The 23,527-nt window shown below is 47.2% G+C and overlaps 9 protein-coding genes across 9 annotated transcripts; 4 read left to right on the top strand and 5 right to left on the bottom strand.

Moving 5' to 3' along the window:
- Positions 1-554: 554 nt before the first annotated feature.
- Positions 555-2,297, bottom strand: N7462_005189 (uncharacterized protein; the record flags this gene model as incomplete). The annotated part of the gene is made up of 4 exons (XM_057076914.1): positions 555-1,441; positions 1,519-1,745; positions 1,807-2,080; positions 2,156-2,297. 4 exons carry the CDS (start codon positions 2,295-2,297, stop codon positions 555-557), a joined length of 1,530 nt encoding a protein of 509 aa, XP_056936419.1.
- A 3,079-nt stretch (positions 2,298-5,376) lies between these two features.
- Positions 5,377-6,385, top strand: N7462_005190 (ABC transporter substrate-binding protein; the record flags this gene model as incomplete). The annotated part of the gene is made up of 2 exons (XM_057076915.1): positions 5,377-5,873; positions 5,983-6,385. The coding sequence occupies 2 exons, from the start codon at positions 5,377-5,379 to the stop codon at positions 6,383-6,385; spliced, it is 900 nt and encodes a 299-aa protein (XP_056936420.1).
- A 1,818-nt stretch (positions 6,386-8,203) lies between these two features.
- On the bottom strand, positions 8,204-10,002 carry N7462_005191 (UV-endonuclease UVE-1; the record flags this gene model as incomplete). The annotated part of the gene is made up of 3 exons (XM_057076916.1): positions 8,204-8,475; positions 8,520-9,720; positions 9,838-10,002. The coding sequence occupies 3 exons, from the start codon at positions 10,000-10,002 to the stop codon at positions 8,204-8,206; spliced, it is 1,638 nt and encodes a 545-aa protein (XP_056936421.1).
- Positions 10,003-11,908: 1,906 nt separating this feature from the next.
- Positions 11,909-13,144, top strand: N7462_005192 (putative extracellular protein; the record flags this gene model as incomplete). The annotated part of the gene is made up of 1 exon (XM_057076917.1): positions 11,909-13,144. One exon carries the CDS (start codon positions 11,909-11,911, stop codon positions 13,142-13,144), a length of 1,236 nt encoding a protein of 411 aa, XP_056936422.1.
- Positions 13,145-13,839: 695 nt separating this feature from the next.
- Positions 13,840-15,420, bottom strand: N7462_005193 (MFS transporter; the record flags this gene model as incomplete). The annotated part of the gene is made up of 1 exon (XM_057076918.1): positions 13,840-15,420. The coding sequence occupies one exon, from the start codon at positions 15,418-15,420 to the stop codon at positions 13,840-13,842; it is 1,581 nt and encodes a 526-aa protein (XP_056936423.1).
- A 580-nt stretch (positions 15,421-16,000) lies between these two features.
- Positions 16,001-16,839, bottom strand: N7462_005194 (uncharacterized protein; the record flags this gene model as incomplete). Its single annotated transcript, XM_057076919.1, has 2 exons — positions 16,001-16,337; positions 16,397-16,839. 2 exons carry the CDS (start codon positions 16,837-16,839, stop codon positions 16,001-16,003), a joined length of 780 nt encoding a protein of 259 aa, XP_056936424.1.
- Positions 16,840-18,225: 1,386 nt separating this feature from the next.
- N7462_005195 (uncharacterized protein) lies at positions 18,226-19,547 on the top strand (the record flags this gene model as incomplete). The annotated part of the gene is made up of 5 exons (XM_057076920.1): positions 18,226-18,400; positions 18,468-18,714; positions 18,846-19,025; positions 19,121-19,222; positions 19,272-19,547. The coding sequence occupies exons 1-5, from the start codon at positions 18,234-18,236 to the stop codon at positions 19,545-19,547; spliced, it is 972 nt and encodes a 323-aa protein (XP_056936425.1). The 5' UTR covers positions 18,226-18,233.
- Positions 19,548-21,779: 2,232 nt separating this feature from the next.
- N7462_005196 (CENP-S family protein) lies at positions 21,780-22,362 on the bottom strand (the record flags this gene model as incomplete). Its single annotated transcript, XM_057076921.1, has 4 exons — positions 21,780-21,897; positions 22,020-22,053; positions 22,142-22,265; positions 22,330-22,362. The coding sequence occupies 4 exons, from the start codon at positions 22,360-22,362 to the stop codon at positions 21,780-21,782; spliced, it is 309 nt and encodes a 102-aa protein (XP_056936426.1).
- A 422-nt stretch (positions 22,363-22,784) lies between these two features.
- Positions 22,785-23,345, top strand: N7462_005197 (uncharacterized protein; the record flags this gene model as incomplete). The annotated part of the gene is made up of 1 exon (XM_057076922.1): positions 22,785-23,345. The coding sequence occupies one exon, from the start codon at positions 22,785-22,787 to the stop codon at positions 23,343-23,345; it is 561 nt and encodes a 186-aa protein (XP_056936427.1).
- Between the last annotated feature and the right edge of the window lie 182 nt (positions 23,346-23,527).

Genomic DNA, 23,527 nt, shown 5'->3' on the forward strand with positions numbered 1-23,527 from the left:
GTTTATCTCTTCATCGTCATTCAATCAAAGAACTTTGAATGGACTATCTTCGAAGTCAGATCATTTAATTCATCTTTGGAGTTCAATTTGCAAGTCTGCATCGATATGTTTGCAGCAAGTCGTGAACAAGATACGCTATACGGCCAGGCTTCACCTGAACTGATCTCAGTCTCAATCCATAAAGTAGATCTCTATCTGCTTGATGTAGATTTGAAATCAATTCGAACACTCTAGTTTCTTCAAGTTTGATGATACCCCAATTGACTGGCTTGAACGTTTTTTAATGGGATTGGATAGAACCAGATGTCTAATTGCACATAAGTAGGGTGTGCTGCCTCCAATAGAATACTTGAAGCAACATACAATGCAGAATTGAGTTTTCGTTAAATCAAAAATACTCATTAAGAGGCAAGTTAGTGCTAATCAACTCAGCCACTATCAGATGAGGTACAGTATCGGGAAAAGTATGTACCTCCCACAACAACAGCACCATCACCATGAGCAACTCAGATAGGCGGACAATTTCAGGAACTGAGGAGTACGTAATCAAATCATCAAAGGCTATCAATCTCACCCAACATCCACTGAACATGACGATATGACACTCGACCTTGATCTGAAGCTTGTCGGTGGCCTGCCTGGAAAGTTTCCGCAAACATCAGGCCCCGTTCATAATGTTGAATACCCATGAGTCCCTGTGGACCATCGAGACCACCGTATCCATCTTGTGCATCAAAAATTGCAGACCATTGTAAATCAGGCATTTCAATGTTAATAGGAGTTGCAGGACGAGTCTGAAAGCCCAATTCACCATTCCAGGTCATATTCTGGATTGCCAGTAGCGTTCCGTTCGTGATAACCAAATAATCCCAGTCTCCATTTGAAATTAGGACCCGGTTCGTTGCCTCTATGATGCGGGGAAGAACACCTTCTGTAGGATTCAGAGAAGTATCGTATTGCTGCTCAGGCCCTGGGTTATCACCCACAAAGACGCTCTCGGAGCTGCATAGCTCCCACTGAACACTTTCAGGCGCATGAAGAGCCTTTTTAACATCCGTTCGATTGAAATAAGTTGTAGGAGCCGGTTCATATGCAAGATCTGTAGGAAATCCCAAGACATCCCATAGCAGAGGACATGTTTGACTAACCCTATAGGGACTCCAACATGGATTTGGATCATAGGCTTCGTAGTAGATCATGTTATAAATATCGCAGACGGAATAATTTATATATTTGGCTGGCTGTACCTCAGAGGCTGGATAAGTGAAATACTTGTCGAAGTACGCTTCGTAGCCGCACTCTTCGTAGGTAGACTGCAATTCTTTCATGAAAGAGCTATTAAAGTTGAATAGCTCCGAATGTTGCTGAACAAATGGATAAGCAGGGAGTTCCGCTTGAATCCAATCCCACTGGCCAATGCATGCATCATACATTAAAGCCCCTAAATTATTAATAAGAACCTGTTCCAACCCTGGAGAATAACTCCTTGAAAATATAGATTTATCAAGTTCGACTGACCACTGAGATCAAAATGTTCGGTATCGTTTTTATCAAGCATAGCAGCAGATATGTAAGGAACATAGCGGCCCGCATAGCTCTCGCCGGACATGAAAATTCGAAAGTTTCTTATATTGTATAGTTTTTGAAATTGTGTTAGGAAGTGGACGAAATCAACTGCAATATCCTGTTCATCTTTTGCAGTTGGAGTGCCGACTGAGAACCCGGTCCCAACTGGCTGGTCGACCCTAGGCACATTGAAAATTCTCGTTAATCCAAAAGCTTAATATTAAAATTGGAAGAACTTACCATAGCATATTGGTCAAGTTCACCCATGCATATTCATTGACGACTGGCTTGTAAGTACCTGGTTGCCAAGTAAAGCGCCCGTTCTCTTGCAAGAAACCTTGCATTGAACTACAGCCTGGTCCACCGCTAAGCCATATTGTGAGGTCGTCACTTGGCTCTCCGATCTTCGGCTGGAAAATATAAAAGAGAGAAGCATTCTCACGGACTGGTATAGACCCCGAGTACATCTCGCCTAAGTCAAAATGGACATCAGGCAGGCTTTCAACCAAGTGCGCTATAGATGAGTCAATAGATTTAGCTGAGACCACCTGGTCCGTGGTAAAGGCTTTTTCCAAGACATAGCACATACGCTGCGTAATTTCATTCAGAAATCGGTAATCAGATCTACTGATGTTCTCTGATACTCGAGAATGACCCGATCTAGTTGCTTGCGCGTCTTTGAACAGTATCAGAGTCACTGCAACTGCTGTTGCGAGAGATCGACCGAACATTTTCAGCGTCGCCGTCTGCACCTTAGAGAACGGGTCTTAGGAAGAACAGCCCACAACACTGCCAGATCTGAAAAGAGCAGTTCTTATAGTCCCAAATTCTAGATGCCTATTCTTCAATTCGAGGGGTTCCTCCTTTTCGAGGTAAGAATGGATACCATTTGTAATTTTGTATTTTCTTGTAATTTTGTAATTTCTTAAAAATTATAATATCTAATCTGATAATCAATAACATAGAAGACCCTGTGTGGGGCGATGTGGGCTTTCTAGTCGGTCCGCTCAGGACATGTCCTCCCGTCTTTTTCGGGGTTCAAAAATTAATTTGAGCAAAAGTCTCATCACAAGCCCAGGGGCTGAGGATTACTCTGGCATTGTTATAGGAGCTTTATGATTTTCTGGGTTTCAATGGACAGGATATAGTCAGATCAAGGAAAGTTCGTCTTAATGATCAAGATCATTTTCATGCTTCATTGTCTCAATTCCAGAGTATGTCGCTTTAACATGGTTGAAGGCTTGCGCGTCCTTTCGGCAGTTACGATGAGTTTCCGAATATTGCAGGTACCCGCTACGCCTAGATCCATTTGTGATTCGTCTTTGCTGCCGTTTCCTGCCGGACCCATGAAAAAGCTAACCAACAGCTCCACTCCAAGACATGAAAGGAGTTCCTCTCTGATGACAAAATATGAATAATCTTTCTGTTACCATTTCGACACAAGTAGTGTGCTTGATTGGCCAAGATATTATGGGGCTTTTGACTACACCAATTCTGGCAATTTTCTTAGGGCTTGCTAGCAAAGGCATTTTCGGCTATGTCTGACCAGTACGAAATACACTTTAGTATTACGCCAAATTTGGGAGAATAGATTTGGACTCTCTCATCAGTTGTTTCATATGTCCAATCATAAATTTCCGTTATTGGTTCCCGTTGTACTATATCTTAGTGTTTGACGAACTCCCCCCTGGTGAAGACGCTGGTGTTAGGAACGGAACTTCCAAAGCTAACCGAGAAGCGGAGGAAGAGGAATACGGAAACAAGCTGTGCATACAGCAGCATGAACATCATTGAACGAAGCAGGATCTAATCCTGCTGGCTCAGGATGATGGAGATGCAGGGGAATGGTGCAGTGGGGTATATACATACAGCATCTAGTAGTGCCGATGCTGTATGCGACCGAGGTGCCGGTCGGAATGAGAAGATGTCTACTTCATGCGGGCGTTGTTTACGGGTTTATGGCGGTTTTGGACTGATTTTTGCACTACTTTCGGGCATTTTCTATGGCATCGTGCCGTTTTCCTTTGCATTTGTCATTTATTTTGCACAGCCGGCATTGGATTAGCTCTTGTTTCCGCCGGAGGAAATACCTACATAGCCATTCCGCCATAAGTTAGGCTGCATTAGGTTAATAGAGTTATTGATTGATTGAACTCCACCTCTCCCCCCCCTCCACGACCCGGAAGGGTTGGGAGGGGGACACATTATCTCGGGTCGTGGGGGCGCCACACACTATTGTCAAATTCTCTCTGCGTAGAATCGGCATGGTGATGTTCCATGCACTTTCTTCCACTGCTTCCGAGGCTTCTTCTCTGTATCAGCTTCTTTAACAGCTCCCTTAGCAACTTAATGGTTAAACTGCCTAAGAGAGGACCCCTATCTTGCCAAGTGGGGATTTCACTTAACGCCTTGTGATTGGACGATGTAGTGGGTTTTTAGCTTCCATACTCTTGCGAAATGTGTAGGAAAAATTCAGAGGCTAGTGTGTGGCGTACCCAGAACCCAGGAGGCCCGGTGGGGGAAGGTGTAAGGCACATATAGCGGGTACAAACATCCTCTCCGGCAGTGTTACGCCATGACTTGAGCCCGTAGTAGCGCCACCACATGTGATTCTCAGTTTGATCTGATGAGAATTATATTTCATGATTCACTAGCACTAGCGTGTCATTTTAGGGGTAGGAGGAGCTGATAAAACTGGGTTTGGAAAAATGAGATCGATAGACCCATCACCAGAGATGGTTTGCTTTCCGGGCGGCCTTGTGTGCGAGTAGAAAAAGGGAGAGGTATTTTCACATTTTTCTAAAATGAACTGGATGGTCAAATTGATCTGTATTTTCTACTTCCTGTGGAATATACCTTATATTTCGATAGAAGTACTTCTAGGGTATGAAAAAGAGGGCACCTGTATGCTCTGAGACAATACTCCCCACGTGAGTAGGACCACGCAGGCCAGACAGCCACAAGCCACTGCAGGGGTATCGAGAGCCAATGAAGCCTAATGGTGCATAAATAACCTGTATTTCTCGTTATAACTTATGATTTATAACTAAAAAGATCACCTGTCTATCACCATGCACTTGGCTAGTGTACCACGAACCGACACATGAATAAAATTGCATTAGAGAATAAATTGATCTCAGACATAATTCTTGACTTTATGTAGCATGACTTTTGTTCAGCTAAAGCCCACGCACGGGGGTCCGGATTCCCGGGATACAGTCGGGACAAGTCCTTTCATCTTATCTGATTTGGTCATTTTTGGCTCACGGAGCCGACATTCTGTTATAATCGGCTCTTGTATTGTCCCAGGAATATTATATTATACAGCCACCACATCTCTCAGTATCCTAAAACTGCTGTCATATGAGTTTGGAGCTTTTTAAAGCTCTATTCTTCACCGTGCATGGCCCCCAATCCCTTCCCAACTTTGATATTGGCACGATATCCCCTCATCTAGACTTATTATATTTTATTCGCCGAAATTAATAGGACCGTAAGAAAAGATACAGTTCCCCCTGAAACTTTTCTCCAAAAGGGCTACGCATTGAATATAAATAGAAAGGCAGTTTGGAATCTCTTTGATCGTCCACAAAAGTTCAAGTTTTTAACATAGAAGTTTCTACTGATCAACCACTGTGAGTTTGACTCTATTCTAGAGAAGAAATTTTCTGCTAAATATATGGGATTAAGTTTTTTATCATGCTTATTACGACACATATGCCGCTGGCCATATTGACTTTGTCAATGAATGCTTGGGCTTTTGACACCTTGCTTACGTTCCCGAGTCTGATCACAGTTGAAAACCGTACAATGAACGAGATCTACAAAGCTGCACTGGCTGAGGGAGGCATCGTCACCGCCTGGATGGGTGGTGACGAAAGTGACCAGCAAGATAGTCTGAAATCTTCCTTTGAAGCAGCTTACCCAGGTGTCATTCTCCATGTCACTGTGGATTTGTCTAAATATATTGACTCCAGGATTGATTTTCAACTGTCTCAGGGAAATTTGATTGTCGATACAGTTGCGATACAGACCCTACAAGATTTTCCAAGATGGGTAAAAGAAGGCGCGTCGGAGTTGTATCAGCCGTTAGGTTTTGATAAGGTTTACGAAGAGTTCAAGGATCCTGAGGGGGCTTACTATCCATTTGCGGCTGGCAGATGGCAGATAATTTGGAACACAGGCAAGCTAGGGAAGAACACCGTCTTGAAGGACTACACCGATTTTCTGAAGCCTGAATTTAAAGGCAAGATGGTGCTTACATACCCTAACGATGATGATGCCGTCTTGTACTGCTTTGATCTCATGTCAGTCGTTTCTATCGTGCAGTTCACAACCTCTCCCCCTTTCCCATCCAGCGAGCGAATCGTAAGACGTTCTTTATTTTGAATCTCATTTTACTAACAAACTTCATAGTCTTAAAACATATGGTGCCTCTTTTCTTGAGGACCTTATCGCTAATGAGCCCAAATGGGTTCGCGGCACCGCCACTCCAACTACCTTGATCAACGATGCCAACAGTACCTATGCCATGACTTTCACTGCTGGAATTGGCCTTTTTTCGACAGCCAACTCTAGCATTAAGTCCACCTATCCCACTTCTGAATTCATGACCGGTGTTCAAACTGTCGCCATATTCAAGGATGCTCCACATCCTGAAACTGCCAAGCTATTCCACAACTACCTGCTCAGCAAGGACTATCAGAGCAATCCTGCTTCATGGAGCTTTCGGAGGGATATTCAGGCGCCTTCTGGTTACCCGAGGTTGATAACCCAGAATGGAACAAAATCCGACTGCTTTCACTCGATTTATGAATGATCGTGAGAGCGTGGAGAGATTGCGGCTGTGGTTTGAAGACAGACTGGGCACTCCACAGGGATTGAGCCCGCTGATCAACATTTATGTACAATATTGGTGTATGTCTAGAGTCACGATAGTGAATATCCCAGTAGGTATAATTTTCTATTCGCGAAAATCAGGTTTCAATCTAACACGACCGGCTAGTTTAAAGTGGTCTTGCTATATGCATGGGTTATATGGGGAATGTTGAAGCCCAGGAGCACAGCTGACCCATTGGAAATAAAATTCGTAGCCGATATTGAAGTGGGGGAATGGCGGTCTGCAGCTTCACTCAGGGTTGATGTTTTAAGATAACCCCGCTCGCGAAGGACAGACAATCAAACACCTTCTCTTCTATATACTCCTATGTCTCCTCTCTAGCACTCCTACTATCCCCATAGGCTGGACCTTGTACACAGACAGCTCTAGCCTTTCCCCCAGTTCAATACCTATACAAAGGACTTTGTTCATCGGTTATCAATGTGATGGCCTCGTTACAATAGTTCACGTCTTACACTCTTTTAAGTATTTGTCTATTCTGAGGGGGATTTCAAACAAAAAATTCTGCACCTCCCTATATATAGGATAGATTAAGACAGGAACACCCGAGTTAATTGCTCTAGTTGTCGTCGAACTATAGTAACGGGTAGTGGGCCGATCAAAATAATATCAAAATGACCGACTATACGATTATCTTGAAGAACTATTGAGATAACTTTGAGAAAGAGCTGACAAAATCATGTCTGAAACTACATCGATATACAATATGACGAAGTGGAGTTGATAACTCAACCAACCTGGCTTGCAAAAAGGTTGTGGGGGGCGGGTGTCGCGCCAGGCAAAGTATGAGGATATATTACTAGTCCAACAGAGATATTTTCCCGTATTTTGCGCGGGTAAACTCAGTCTGACCTGTATCTGTTGAGTAAATCGGACTACATACGCGCTTTCAAGGAGACGAAGGATGCGTATGAGAACCACACTCCAGTTGGTCGTCTTGGGAATCCTGTGTTATTGAAGGCTCATCTACACTTTTCAAGCAAATAATCCCAAACTTTTCAAATTTAACCCGCGTATCTGATTTTCATTTCACATGTGGTCATTGATGGTCACTACCTGGTTTATGATATATTTTCTAGCTCGGTCGAATATAGAAGCTCCGTTTAATACTTACCTTATGATAAGAACAATCTCCGTTCCTTGATTCGCACCATATTTATACTCTAGATATGCCGTTATTAGTAGTATATTCTATTGCTAAACGTTGATTAGGGGTAAGCTCACCTTTTAACTTGGCTTTCTAGCGTTTTCTAATAAAGAATCTACTATAGAGGTGTTGTGAAGGGAAGAGAAGAATTTAGAGTAGGTAGTTACGTATTATAGTAATAAATGTAGGGTCTGTAAAATCTTTTAAATTGGTATCTATTATGGAGATCCTGAAATGAGACGAAGTCACATTCAGATCCGCATCATGAAGGCCTTGTGCGAGTGTCAGGGCCCTCCAAACTGACCATTCCGGGACCGCTTGTGAACTTGTGGACACCATCTTCGAGGACTATCCACTAGTAGCTGTGACTTTAGGGGGTTCTTTGTTTCAACGCCCGATCTGGTCTTCAGAGTGAAGTCTGGCAAATACAGGGCAAGAACGCGAACGCGTCATCTCTTCTTTCAGAAATGGACTACCCAAGAACATCATTACAGGCAATAGTATACTCTGTATTCAAACTATGTACAAGAGGCAAGAGGATTAGGAAGCTGAATATATTCTTGCCAATATATGCTCAGAACCGATCAAATCTATGAGCTATCCTCCGCATAGTTGACTTTTTTTGCGCGACTACTCCGCCGAGTTGAGGTCTGAGTGGCGACAGTATCCATCTCGACAGATAGACTACTGATCTCATCTGATTCTGGTGTAGACTCGATTTCTGAAGCCTTGCGCTTCGCCGAAGACTTAGTTGACGATGGTGTGCGGCGACCTGAGGCCTTGGTTGGTTTCTTTATTGGTGTTTCAAGAGCGCCATTTGTGGAATCAGGATCGATTTTGATCTTCGAGGGGCTAGTCTTCGCTGGACTTGCACGAGCTTTAGGCTTGACAACCTTTTTGCGGGACGAAGCCATTCTTCCATGCCCCGCGGCCAGTAGACCCTTCGTTCCGGGCCTCCCATGCCAACCTCATCATCGGGGATGATCCGAGGTGGTGGAACAGACCCCTCAAGGTCGACAAAGCCACCGTTCTTTTTCGATTTGCGTGGCGGTTTGAAAGGCGTGTTTTCGTCCGTTCGTGTATATGGGATGATGTCATTGAAAAGATCATAGCCAGGTAACTTGAATGTTCGCATCAATTCAAACACAGCCTGCTCCTTGTCCTTGGCCTCGATCATCAGGTCCATTGTAGGAATGCAAGGAGGCAGGGTAGCCACGCGATCACTATGTTTGCGACGCTGGTGAAGCGTGATAGCCGCAGAAACTGGTTCGGAATAGTGCATCTTCTGAGTAATATTCTTTCGTGACCATGTAGCTGCAATGCGATCGTAGAGTGGAATGATATCCTGCGTTCCCTCCCGGAGCTCATTGGCATCAAACATGATATTATGGTGGTGATAATCCAGTACCAGGGGAATATTTAGTTCCTCGCAGATAGGGAGCAGATCATGAACAGTCCAGCTGACGTCGTCATTTTCAAGAACCAATCGATTCTTCACATCGTTCGATAATTGAGCGTAGTTCGCACGAAACCGGTCCAGCGTGGCCGCCTTGTCGCCAAAGACTCCACCCATATGCAAAATCATGACAGCATCACGATCTTGTTGCGGGGGAAGCTTGAGTAGCTGAAGCATCTCAGAATGATACGCGAGGTCGCGGTAAGAGCTCTCTACCACCTCTCTTTTGGGGGATCCCAATTGTGTAAACTGCCCCGGATGGACTGACACCCGGTGGCCGAGTTCTGCAATTACCAGGCCTGCATCGGCGAGGACATCGGAGGCAAACGGTGCTAGTTTATATCCAAACTCCTTGTGACTGGCAAATGGAAACATTTCACTGCTCAATCGCATGAACTTGATACCGTATTTGTCGTTCCAGCGTATCAACTTCACCAAATCACGCGCATTAGCTAATCCAAGAGACTCAACAAACGCCTGGCCTCGCGCTATATCGGCTGGCTGATCACGGTCTGGTCGATTCTTGGTTGGATGCGCGGGTTGATCTGGATATTGAAGAGGATGCCGATTCTCTAGAATGGAAGCAATGCGACAGGTACGAGAGCAGAACACCGGAGGGGTTGAGTTGCGAAGGTAAGTATTCAAGCAAGCCTGGGCGCACGTTAGCTCCGGGGTCTAGTGGCGCATAAGTGATCTGTAATGCAATCGAGGACAACCCACATATCCTAATCGCCCCTTCCAGGGTAGAGGGAGGTAATTACTATGTACCGGTGGTGGTCGTCCGAGGGCTTCTTTCAGCTCCGCCGCGTCCACCGGGACATCCTCGTCGGATTCTGGATCCAAAGAAGCGAGCGCCCGTCCAGCGGGCGGAGTGGCATCCCCATTGAGGATATCGATGGGCTTTGTGTTGGCCTCCTGTGTGCGTGTGGCCATTTTCAAAGCTTCCGGTTCTAGTGAGGATTTGATGTCGCGTGGGAAGTATTGGGTCTGTGTGCCAGGAGATGATGCGACGAGCTTGGCGGAATAGCTGGCAAATTGCGCCGTACTCCGGGGACTGTATAAATGGAGGCGCGAAACCGGTCGCGCTACATGACGAACATGACCCAGAACCGCGATGGGCGATCTGGCGTTCGCCACGGCAATCGATCGATCGATCCTCAGTGACGAGGGGTGGCGACCCACAGGGCTAGGCCTTGGAAAGCAGGCATGCTGGGCAGGCAGAGTGCGCAGTAGCCCAAAGGAACGACACATCCAGCGAGCTCCTCAGCCTCTGGGGAGGATTTGAGAAATTGAAGGAGTAGTGGGGAGGCAGGTTACAAGGGGAGGGGGTTTACGGCAGCGCAATGACGCGCTAATCGCGACAGCGCGACGCATCGCGGGAGCTCACCAACTCCGCTTCGCTCTACAGGGCCCGCTCCAAAGTAGACTGTGGAGGTACTCCAGACAGACTTAAGTTTGTTGCTGGGGCTGAGACAAACGAGGATTGTTGATGCAAAACGCTTTTAAATACCTTGCCCCTGGCGCGCCGCTTCAATCGCTGGGATTGGCTACATTCGCAGCACAGCTTCGGCCTCGGGACGTCATAGTCGTCGTTGTCTGGCCACGAAATTCGAAGTCTAACTGGCGGCGATGAGCAATATGAAGTCGACTAATCCAGCTGGCAGAGACCTTGATGCCATCACTGGATCAGTTATATCAGACCAATAAAACGCAAGACCCTTCCTCGTCAAAGTGGTTTCTGATTCCTGAAATGTGGCATGTAGGGGGCAACAGGGGTTCGCAACAGAGCGCGAGAGGTTTTCGGTCTGGGCTGATCCAAATGGTGGCTGGATTCCGCTCCGTTGGTCTGGATCTCTTTTCAATACAGTAATTCACTCATTGCTATAGGACGATACAGCGGGAGTTGAGATAGGTCTAGACGCTAGACGAAGACTAGAAATAGGACGAGGAACGAAAGATGGAATTGCAGAGGAGAAAATTGGAGGCGAAGCAACAATCATGGATATAGTGTTGATGCCATAATATCACGATTAAATTCCCCGGCAACGGATCTAGCGGAGAATTATGTCGAGACGGAATGAAGGCACTTGATGGAGGCTTTCATATTTTCGCGATATACGTGTAAGCATTACCAACGGGCCCCTGCATAGACTGCTCGAAATAGTCACGGCATGGTCATGCTCGGCGAATGAACAGACTGGTCTCTCATTTCTCCCGTGGGCCCCAGCGGGCCAGCGGGGAGAGTTCTTGTCGTCCAGAGATTCGCATTGATGTCAAAAACACCGACGGCGAAGGCTAAGAGATGGTGCGCGCATCAACCTTCGAGCCATCTAGGCGGATAGAAGCTGAAGAGGGAAAAAGTTGCAACATGGGCATATAGGGCGTGCATGACAATATATCCAGCTAGGTTACCTCATCTGCGCAATGATTGTGAATGGTGAGTGGGGGCAAGAACGACTGGATACCAGCATTCTTCACGTTGCGAGGTCACAACACTAGGTCGACAACATGGTGGGCTTGGATCGCGATATGATGGCATCCCTCATTCCTATGAACAACACTGGAGAATGCCGGGAACCAGTGGGCATTTATTTATACTTGGCGCATTCAGGTTCTTTCCCAATCTTTCAACCGTCTGTCCCTCTCAAGAACAAGACAAGCATTTTAGCCCTGGTGGTTGAGTCCTTGCTTACAGACTGTTGACCCTCTGATATACTCCGGCGATTTACCCCATTGACCCATTGTTTGTAAGTGATATATCGTGTCTTCGAGGGTAATGGTTAAACATGCTAATTGCCTGAAAAGCACATACCTTTTTCTTCGGTCTACACTGTGCAAGATGAAGGGAATCGCTCTGCTCAGCAGCTTGTTGGCGGCCACTGCATCTGCACACATGCAGATGGCCAAACCATATCCCATTCGCAGTCCTCTGAACAAGGACTCGGATGGCAAGAAGGACTACTCATATACCAACCCGCTGCAGTCCTCTGGAAGTGACTACCCTTGCAAAGGCTATGCGAATGATCCCTTCGACTCGCAGGCGACCTATCAACAGGGCAAGGAGTACGAGATGGAGCTGGATGGCAGCGCCACTCACGACGGGGGCTCGTGTCAACTTGCACTGACCTATGATCAAGGTAAAACGTTCAAGGTCATTGAGTCCATGCTGGGAGACTGCCCCATCGCCAAGAAGTACAGCTTCACAGTCCCCTCCGATGCTCCCTCGGGCGAAGCCCTATTGGCTTGGACTTGGTTCAACAAGGTCGGCAACCGAGAGATGTACATGAACTGTGCCATGGTCACCATTGGTGGCAGCGATGCTCGCGATTCTGGCAATGCAACTGAGTCTAACTCGCCCAAGGTCAGCGAGCACAAGAAGCTCTCGCATGAGAAGCAGATGTCCGAGGACAAGATGGAGCATATGAACCACCCGCCCATGGAGCACACCAACAAGCAGCGCGACATGACGGGCACCGCTGATAGCACCAATCTTATGGGTCAGAGCAAGATGACTGCCTTCGACAGCCTCCCCGATCTCTTCGTCGCCAACGTCGATCAGGCTGGCAAGTGTGTGACCATCGAGGGTGCTGCCGTGGACTTCCCTATCCCGGGCGACGCTGTCATTGGCAAGATCGATGGCAAGGACAAGGGCTACAAGTGCACTGGCGAAGCTCCCTTCCTCCCCGCCAGCAGTGATAGCAGCGACTCGGAGTCGACCAAGTCGACCAAGACCTCCAAGTCCTCCAAGTCCTCCAAGTCGAGCAAGAACAACAACACCACTCGCACCGTTAACACCAACACCCAGTCCATGTCCATGTCCATGTCTAAGATCGCCTCTGCTTTTGGTACCCCGACCGCAGACCCCCGTGTCCTGTCCAACTTGGGCACCCAGGCCACGACCAACAATGCTTTCTCCAACTACGTTGGTGAGTGGAGCTGTGTCTCCGGTGAGATTCTGTGCTCGCCCGATGGGTTCTCTTGGGCCATGTGCTCTAACAGCCGTCCCATTTACATGGGTCCCGTTGCTGCTGGCATGCTGTGTCGCTTCGGTGCTATGGTCACTGCCGGCTGGTAAATTGCTTAGTGTTTACTCCCCTTGACCTTCCCGTCAATCCTCTTCGACAGAGAAGATATCCTGGATGGCTCCCCTCGACTGGGTCGACTGAGTTCAATCATTTCTTCTACTTCTGCCTTTTTCCCTTTCATGTGTTGTTTGGCCTTTGTTGCCAGCTGGTGTTTGGTGTCGGAGTTTTAATTCCCGTCTTTATTCCTTTTCGCAAATTTGGTGACGCCCAAGTCGACTGACTGTTGACTCTGATGCCCCTTATGTTGATTTGTATTTCTAATGATTGTCCACAGCTCTGCTTGGTTTCCCGCATGTGCTTCATGTCTTTTGGTGTTGGGTTGGCGCTGTGGGTGAAGACATGTAGTCGATGTTGTATGTTTTGTAGTATTAGAAACAATGAAATAAAGCTCTTCTGAAATTTACTTCCATCATCTTCGCGCGAATATCTTTTCTAGGATAACTTCATCTTTTTATTTCCCCTTATTTTATTTTCCGGCGAAATATTCAAATGTCAGCATATACAATCTTTAATTTTTGATCACATATTTCAGAACAAATGATTATCTGAGGAGCCTATCAATGCAAGTCCTGTCTCCCTGTACAATATGCATGTACTTTTCCTGCTCTGGTCGATCAGTCAGTCTGTCTGCTGTGGATGCGTAGCAGGATATATTCTTGCTCTTTCAAACAGAAAGGTCGCTCATTTAGATGCAAAAACTCTTCTCATTACTCTTGATCGTCTGGCTGCTTGTTCTCGTCTTGGGGCTCCGGTAAATATCGCGAGACAAACGACAGCCCGGAAGCCAGCACAAGCATAAGAATCCAAATAGCATAGCCCCCGCTAGTTGAGATCGCGCGCCTAGCGCAAACAGGGTGGTGAAAAGGGCCGGGCAGAACGCTCTCAAAGCACTAACACCGGTCAAGGCCAGTGCGTTAAGCGTGCCCAGGACTCTTGGCGAGGGTGAGACATCATTGATGGCCAGCTGTATCGCCGTAAAGCTCATGCTGACTCCGCAACCGACGGCCAGCATCACCGGTAGAATGACCCAGAATGCTCTTGCAGATTCTTCGGTCCCCATGCGCAGGAGGATATTTCCGAAAGGACAGGCCAGGAAGAATATGGGATATGCAAATGCACAAAGGCGGATCACTCCCTTGGTCCCAATCTTCTGCTGTAGTGGAGGGAAGATCAGAAGAAGCCAGGCCGCTTGGGAAGCACCGTTCAACCCCATCATCAAGGAAATCTGCATCGGTGTAAAGCCATAACCGCCAAGGCTGACAGGGGTGAACCAAAAAACGGGTATTATGGCTGTGTAGGCAAAAGCGAGCATCATGATGTGCCCATACGTGTACAGGACTGTGGCAACTCCGGGTGCTTTCAAAAGCTGCCATGTCGAGAGATCCTCGTCTAGAGACAAGGTGTCCGAAGCAACCTCACTGTCATCTCTGGGTGTTGTTGGCTTCTTGCTCTTCTTCTTCAGCGTTTCCTCCACGAAGAAGGCGCTAGATATGGCAGCAGTCGCACCCACAAGACCGATCACTATGCTCGAAAGTGCATAGGGGTAGTTCTCGAAGAACGGGATGCCTCCAAAGATCCCCGGGTACTGCTGTGCCGGCTCAGCAAGAGCACCGCCCAATAGAGGCCCCAGGAAAATTCCCAGATTTCCGCTAAAGGCAAACCAGCTGAATGCCCGGGCCTGAGTCTTGGGTGTGCTGTGCTCCGCGACCATCGTCCGGATGGTAACGATGGTCCCCGCAAAGACACCAGCAAGACAACGGAACATGATCATCTGCGCTATGGTCTTTGCTAGGCCGAAGAGGCCCGTCGCTAGAGCCACGCCGAATAACGAGGAGACCAGCACGGGCTTCCGCCCGACACGATCGGATGCGAGGCCCCAGAACATCATGACGACAGCCTGGGTCAGGGAGAACAAGGATTCGATGAGTCCACTGTAGAATCCGACATCTGAGTCCGGAACGCTTCCATTATTTTGTACCATCTGGTTGACGTAGGGAAAGATGGAGAAGAAGGCCAGAGGCTCTATCACCCTGGCATAGCAGAGCAGCAGCACCTGGACTTTGGGTAGAGGCGCTTCTTCCTTGTCACCATTGGTGTAGCTATTCAGAGGTCCTGATGTGCGCACATCTGTTAAGAGAGCTGTGGTTTCATTTACATGGTCACTTTGCTCGCCAAGCACGAGACCCGGATTGAAGAGACCCGGGTTGAAGTGAGGCGTCTCTCGACCAGGATGGTCTTGGTCTCTGCCCTTAATGCTGGCAACCATATCTAGAAATGGCGAGTTCCCCAGTATGCCGTCCTAGATCAAATGTGTAGGCGACCTGTCCCACCGGATGGTTACTTTTCTACGATGGAATTGCGGGAACAATGTGGAGGCGAGTGAGTGCCGGAGTTATGTTAGCCCGAAGGCTCCTATTAGACTCGTCAGCGCCGACTCGGCGGTCGCTGGTCTAGACACCATCTACGCTTGCAAGGGATTGGAGGTTGGAAGATATCACGGGCATTAAGACGGTGGCACTTTGAACGGTTCAGAAATTCCATTGAATATTAGCATTATGTTCTCTGTGCGAAGCATGTGAGCTCCGCCTGTCTAGGTGTGATAAACCTGGTCCCTCGAAGATAATATACATTCAATCTTCATAGCAAAAAAGAAGCCTGGTATCTTAACTCCTCTCAAAAAGGGTTGGTAAATGGGTCGTACAGTCATCGCTGGGTTTGGAGGTCCCGCGCAATCAGTACCAGTCAGAATCTCAACCCCAAGAAAAAGATGAGTCCCGCAAGGAGCCATCGATCAGTCGCCTTTGGGGTTTCGTTTCATATGGTATTTTAACTCATGCGCAAATGTTTTAGTAGTTGCCAGTGTAAGCAGAGCTACCATAGCCATAGCCATTTTGCACAGCTGTGGGGTTACCGTTGTCGGTCGCATTCTTGTTCTTACCCCACGAGCCGAACCAATTCTTCTCGTTCTTGGTCTCGGCACCAGTTTCGACGTCAAGGGGGGTGGGGTGACCGGGCAGGGCATCGGCAGCACCGCTGGCCTCGGGAGTGTTCTTCTTACGGCTGAACCATTTGCGACCAGTGCCGTAGGTATAGCCGTTGGCCGGGGAGGGGCCGAAGCGCTTCTCGCGCTTGTGGTGGCGGGCCATGAGGACCTGGAAAATAATGGAGATCAAGAAGAAGAAGCTGTCAATTTCGTAAGTAAGACGTATCGATTACTCTCAGGGTGGCATGGGTATACTCACATTCCGATCACGGAGACAGCAAAGGTAACCTTCTCGAGCTTGCAGGCCATGCCGTAAGACAAATTGGCCTTTGAATCCTCGTTCGCATTGCCAGTACCGAGGGGAGTGTTCACGGTGCCAGTGCACTTTTGAGTGCCATTGCGAGTCATGACCGCGATCGCGATCATGGCACCCGTGAAGCAGACATCGAGCACCACAGCGATAAAGGCGAAGAAAGATACTCCGCCCAGGCAGCAGACCAAGATAGCACCGAGAAGACTGTATAGACAGGCTGCACCAGAAAGACCTTCGACAGCCTTCAACCAGGTGGCGATGGTCTGATCATGTCTGGAGAGGATGGCGAGATAGTAAGAGAAGATGCCGAGGATGACGGCCGCGTCGAGGAATTGCAGCACGCGAATCGCGAGACCGCAGAAGCGTAGGATGACACCGCCGGCTCCCATAGTGGTTTGATGAGATGAAGGGGGAAAGATATTGCAGTGGACCACCGTTGAATGGAGGGTGTTGCAAAAGGGTTTTGAGGGCGAGCGAGCGAGGCAGCAGGATTCCCGCTTATAACGTGGACCCTAGCCACCAGACGCAATTGTTGAAGATCAGTGGATGCGGGTCCCAGCGATCCCTGGTGCAGGGTTTCTGAATGGGCTTCGCGGGGGTCTACGCCACAAAGCAACAGAGGCACGACAGGCACTGATGACCCGCTGATGTCACTTGGAGCAAAAGCAGCCCTTGGCACCGTGTTAGAACATTGTTTGATTTGGCATGTTGACGGAAAGCCTGGTCCACTTTGCCGCATCAGGGAGTGGGTCGCCATCTGATTTGCTTGCCGAGTAACGCCGCCACCGCATGTGACGAAAAGTGGGGAGACTGGAAAAGTCGGACAAGAAAACAAAAAAGATTCACTAGTGGCTCTAGGTCCTGATCCCCAGCCACCTGCGCAAGGTCGCCTCGGCGACAAGGACTGCGGTAAGGTTGTGGAAGGACTAAATTTGGGGAGGCGGGACTAACTATGAATAGTACTCGGGTAGCTAAATAGTAGGATGGAGTACACCTCCTAACTTCGCCCTCTGTCGATCTACTGTCCTTTTGAGTAGTCACTAAGGTTCTTAGTGCTGATGACATATATCCAGGGCCTCGTTATATGTAGACACCTTGAGTGGGGTCGATAGGATGATTGTATGCAGGGCACAAATGGGTCGCAAGGTCCAAGTGGGAACAGGATAGAGTGAAGAGTGATGCCTGTGGGAAGGTGGATGAGCTACAGCAACATACCACACTCCATGGAGCTTCCAGCCAGGCGGTATGCAATGGGCCGAACACGGATACAACGTGCCATGCATATATAGAGATTAAGGGGATTGTTAAGATGAAATTGACCATGATTGGCTTTCCCTCGTTGGCTTTTCCTCGAGGGTGTTTGTATGAGTCCTCTTGTGTGTAGTGCATACATTCTGTGCCACTCTTTCCCAGACGCCGTACAGTACCAAATTTCACACTTGAAGCTGTTTTTCCAAGTCTATTAGCAGATAACGCTATTCTTTACTAGGAAACCAACGCTTCGAATTACACCTTGATTTTTGTAGGGCAACACGTATAATATTTTCAGCCCCATTCATTGAATCAAAAAGGCAAGGAGTCCATTCATTTGACGTCAAATCCAAGTCATCAGTGCGAACTACTACTTTTGGCTTTGAGGCCGTCGGTGGCTGACTCATACTGAAAATTCATATGACCCTCGATATTCTAAGTCGGCTTGTTTCTTGCGTTCGATTTTGCTCTCTCTCGCGGGCGACACGGAGGCGAGTAAGCTCACCATCTAATTATCAATGTAGAGGGCGAAATGCGTCGCTTCGAACGTATTTATGATGTCGTTGAACCTGTCGAGGAGTACCGCGCCGGAGGCTATCACCCGGTTCACCTGGATGACACTTTTCACCAGAGGTATCAAGTTGTTGGAAAATGGGCATTTGGCCAGTTCTCTACAGTTTGGCTTGCCAAAGACACAAGGTATATTCGATTTGCTCTACCTTTATTCAAGTCCCATGACTGCCAAGCTTACGCCTTTCTCCTCTAGACTTCAAAGATATGTGACGCTAAAGATTCTTAAAGCCGATGTTTCAAGTTGTAGTCAAGAGCTTTGCATTCTCCTTCATCTATCAAAAACGAATACGAATTCTCCGGGCCGAAATAATGTTTTGCAATTATTAGACTATTTTGAGCATAGGGGCCCCAACGGCTTGCACCTTTGTCTGGTTTTTCCATTCATGAATTCTGATGGTCAAGCAATGACTGTTCCAGAACGGCCGCGCGACTCATATTATGTTCGTGAGGTTTCGAAACAAATTCTACAGGGGTTAAACTTTCTTCATGATCAGGGTTTGATTCATGGGGGTTAGTATCTCGGGCGACGAAAGCTTAAATTTATTAATGCTGATACTTGGTAGACCTCCAGCCGGCTAATATACTTTTCACTGTGAACTCTGAGTCGTCAAGCAAAATATTGACCGAGCCTGAACTCACCTATGTTCAATGGCTCCCTGGAATTGAAGATGATAATAGTGCACCACGGTATCTGGTGACCTCGCAACGTCCCCGCGGAATGTTAGACGACGTAGCGTTCTCAGCGCTTATAGTCAAAATTGGTGATATGGGCGGAGGTCTGGCCTTCTCTTTACTCTTCGAGGCTATATTTTATTGACTGTCACAATAGCTCTATGGAATATACAGGATATTGCTTCCCCTGTAACGCCTGTGGCTTTGAGAGCACCCGAGTTACTACTCCAATATCCTTGGAATCAGAAGGTGGATATATGGGCTTTGGGCTGTCTGGTAAGTCTTTCATCCTTGCTATTTATGATTATCTAAGCTTCGAGTGCAGATATTTCAACTCACTACAAACGAAGCGCTCTTCCCGTTAGAATGTTTTGGTTGCACTAAAGATGAAGTTAACGGGATTTTGCGATCTCTCATGAATGATTTCTTCGATGGTGGCATTTCAAGATTCACTATGCATATTCGTGGGAAAATACCGGCTGATTTTGGCCAGGATGAATCGGAGAATCTTGTCGACTTTCTTTGGGCAATGTTACAAGAATGTGCAGAAGCTCGAAAATCAGCCGCCGAGCTTCTCAACCACCCATTCATCGTTGACTGATAGTGCTCTCCGTAAAAATTGCCAATACTATTTGGAGAATTTTTGTCTTGATATTTGGTTTTGTATTTCAACGATTAGGGTGCTAGTGACAAGGAAAATTAAGGTTTCGTGTAAAAAAGTGGTGACACCAGCTTTAGGACACACTTCAACCCGAAAAAAATAAATGCCATCCCAAAAAAATGGACTCGCGGGGAATCGAACCCCGGACCACCCCCATGCTAAGGGGGTATTATACCACTAAACCACAAGCCCAGTTGTATACACGTGACGGGAGAATTAAGCTATAAGACTCACTTGACATTGAACTCAGGTATTGATCAATGGGCGAGACGGATGTTTAGCAACGAATATTCTGGGGGGGGGGGGTATTTGGCCCATGCAATAAAATGCAACTTATGGTATCTAGTAATTAAAAACTAAAGGTTACTAATTCTGATTGCATACTCGGTTCTCTTTTGTTCGGATTTTCAATTATTGTCGTGAAAGGGCTTTCTATGTCTTACCACGGACAGACACATATATATCATCATCTAAAGTTGTCTCCCACATGATGGGTGAGTCCGGCCCAGGGCTTGTGTGAGATCCTGCCGTTTCTCCCCGGCTCATATATTGATCTTTTCCAAAGCTGGAATGAGGACCGCACCGTCGCCGGGAAGATAGCCGGTTGAATGCCGCAAGTGTTGCCTCAGCTCCTCATTATTGGCACACCTGACAGCGTTGGCCCACCACGCATAGCGCCAGATACTATGGCATCCAATACGAGAGATATTAGAGAAATCACCAGAATACTCTTTACAATCATTGAATATACCTCGAGACGAACAGTGTTCGGGGGTTGATTATTCATATCTTCGACGTCGAAAGCCCGATATAAGGCTTCCATTAATACCGACCCCTCGAGAAAGATATACTATCAAGCAGTATAAATTCCTTTAACCCATGGCTTTGAACAAGTAAGAAAGTTAATAATCCCAGATCCTAGCCAAACGGACTGATAGAAACATTACTATATAATAAAGTGAGCACGTCCTTTTTTTCCCGACAAGTGATAGCTGTGATACTCATTATTCAGCATGTATGCACGGACCTGGTCCTGTAGTGTAGTGGTTTAGCACATTAGGTTTTGATTAAGATCTATTAATTCCTATTGACCCCGGTTCGAATCCGGGCAGGACCTTTATTTTTTTTCTGTATTTCATATCGATAATATCTATTTTTCTCTCATGTTTTCCGATTACGATCGGCGAAGAGGACATACTTTCGCAATTTACGAGGTAAGTTCAGATTCAAATTAGTATGATGACATGTTCATTATAATACTATCTGTGAAAGCGGTATCTCATAGCTGGTCCTGTAGTGTAGTGGTTTAGCACATTAGGTTTTGATTGATTTCTATTACTTCCTATTGACCCCGGTTCGAATCCGGGCAGGACCTTCTTTTTTCTTTTTCTTTACAACATTTTGTTTATTCTGTCCTGTTTTTTATTTGAATCTTATTGTAGTGCATTTGCATTTCAATCTCTTATTATATCAAATAGAGCCATATTAGTACCTCCTTTTTCTTTGTCTCTTTTTTGGAATTAAGATATTACCCAACAAGAGACTTAGCAAATTGTAGCATTCCTATTTCTAATAACAGCCACACATATTTTACGAATCACTTCTACTGACTCACTACACCAAGTTATTTGTCAGAAACAGACAAAGTAATAAAGTTCATGATTCAACACCCGATCAATGTTACAATATCCCAATTACGAAGTGAAAGACCAAACATTCAACCTCGCCTTTTTGCTCATCATTGTCCATCATTGACCTCCATCATCTTACAGAAAGCAGAGATCCATATGCCCAGACTGATTGCCTTAATACCTGACCATTAGCTTCATAAATAATTTCTTATTTATCTAGTAGCAATTTAATCCTGTCTCTCAAATTCATCCTCGCCCACTGCAGAAGGCTGCAACACCAACAAAATATCTCTTATAAAACCTGGCGACATACAGAAACTCCGCCGGCCCATGGAACTGATTACAGAACACAGAAAACTAAAGGCAAAGGGGCATTAAATTGTCATATAATAACCATCCATCAGGAGTTACCCGGTCATTTCCAGATGCCGAGCTGAGAAAATTTCCGCCAACCAAAGCCTCCAGGCAGGTTGACACAGGGAGATATTCCCACCATCTTGAGCTTCGAGGAGCCAGCCCCGAGAGAAACGATAGCCATCATTCAAGATGTCCCCTGGCGTTGTTGCTCCGCAAATGCGTTGAGGATTGAGTCTAGGCCCTCGTTCCGACGGGCAAGCAGCATCACGTCCGAGACGTTGACCGTCGATCGCCCAGCATGCCTGAATCCACGTTGCGTCGATTAGATCTAGTTTTCAGACAACAATTTGGACTTTTATTGAAGACAGAAACAATTTGACATGGGAGTGACAAAGTAGAAAGGACCGTTGAGGAGTGAGCTCACCTAGCAAACGACTCGAGGTCCTGGCTAACTGTCTCTAGTGGATTGTCAATCGTGCGTCGCTCAAGATCACCTCGCTAACAATCTGGAAAACGTTGGAGCAGATTAAATATCGCACTACATACCAATCTGTGCCCATACCATCTCCGTCAAAGCGCCAATGAACTGAGGCGTCGCGTTGACACCCAGTTTAATAGTCTCCTCGTCCACAATCTTGCCGATGGACAACCAGAGAGCGGATTTGAGGCGCTATCACGAGAGGTTGCATTAGTACACGGGAAAACCCAAGCCGCAGGACAGCACTCCAACTCACCTCCTCTAACCCGGCTTCTTCAACTTGTGCCATGTTGCTTTGCAATGGAGATTGCTCTGTCTCGGGCGCGTCCCATAGACAACACGGCTGGTGATTGGCCACCCACGCGTGCCGGAAGAACTGTTGATCCGAAGCGCAGATCGCGCCTTCCGCTTTTGAACATTTCTGGCGCTTTCCAAAAGGGTCCGGCTTTTTTTCTGCGTGATTTAATTCTGAGGACGAGGCCTTTCTGAACTGGGGACCGTCTTTCTCCCTGCATCGTTGCACGCCTCTTGAGCCCTCGTTGTCTTTTTTTTCTTTTTCTACTACTAGATTTTGAACCACGAATTGAACCGATTGGTACATTTGAACCTATCCGCAGCCACCCGCGACCTCCAACATCCCCGCCACCAGAAAACACAAGACCTCGTCGCGGACACTCAAACACACTTATATTATACACAAAAAACCAAATCATGGCCGATGTGGATTTTAGTGAACGCGCTGCCGATGCGGCGAGCGACTTCTTCTACCAGATCTTTGGCGTTGTGGACACCGGTGTGAGACGTCTGTGCAAAAACACCTACGCCTCCTTCGCAGAGGTCAGCGGAAAGCGGTGGACAAAGGTCATCCTCAGTGTGATTTTCTACATAATCGTCCGGCCCTACATCGAGAAGTTTTTCAAGTACCTGCACGACCGCGAGCGCAAGAAGGAGAAAGAGAAGAAGGAGAAGGAGAGGGCCGCACTGGGCGGGAGGAAGGCCAAGACGTCGGCCAATTCCCTGCGTGGCGGCGAGTCCGGCAAGGTTCTCGGCGAGGTTGAGAACACGGATGATGAGGTCGAGGAAGGAGAGGAGGATGAGCTGGCCCAGGCCAGTGGTGTGCCGGAGTGGAACAAGATGGCCCGCCGCCGCCAGAAGAAGTACTTGAAGAACTTGGAGAAGGGCCAGCGGGCGGAGAAGCTGTCGGAGGACCAGATCATGGAGTTGCTGGATTGGAGTGACTCCGAGCATGAGCCTACCAAGACGGCCGAATAAGTCACGGGTTGAGATATTTGGCTTTCTCTTCGGCCGTCTCGTGGCTGATTCGAGGGAGCCTTTTTTTTTGGGTGGAGCAGTTCTATAGACGGGCACGGTGTTCGTTGCTAATGTGTACTTTAATTTTCCATCTTGTTATTAGAACCCTCCGTCGACTGACTTGCAATGCCGGGCATGCGTCT

The sequence above is a fragment of the Penicillium macrosclerotiorum genome, assembly GCF_028827735.1.
Source record: "Penicillium macrosclerotiorum strain IBT 26536 chromosome Unknown utg000003l_segment0_segment0, whole genome shotgun sequence".
In the NCBI taxonomy this organism is placed as follows: domain Eukaryota; kingdom Fungi; phylum Ascomycota; class Eurotiomycetes; order Eurotiales; family Aspergillaceae; genus Penicillium; species Penicillium macrosclerotiorum.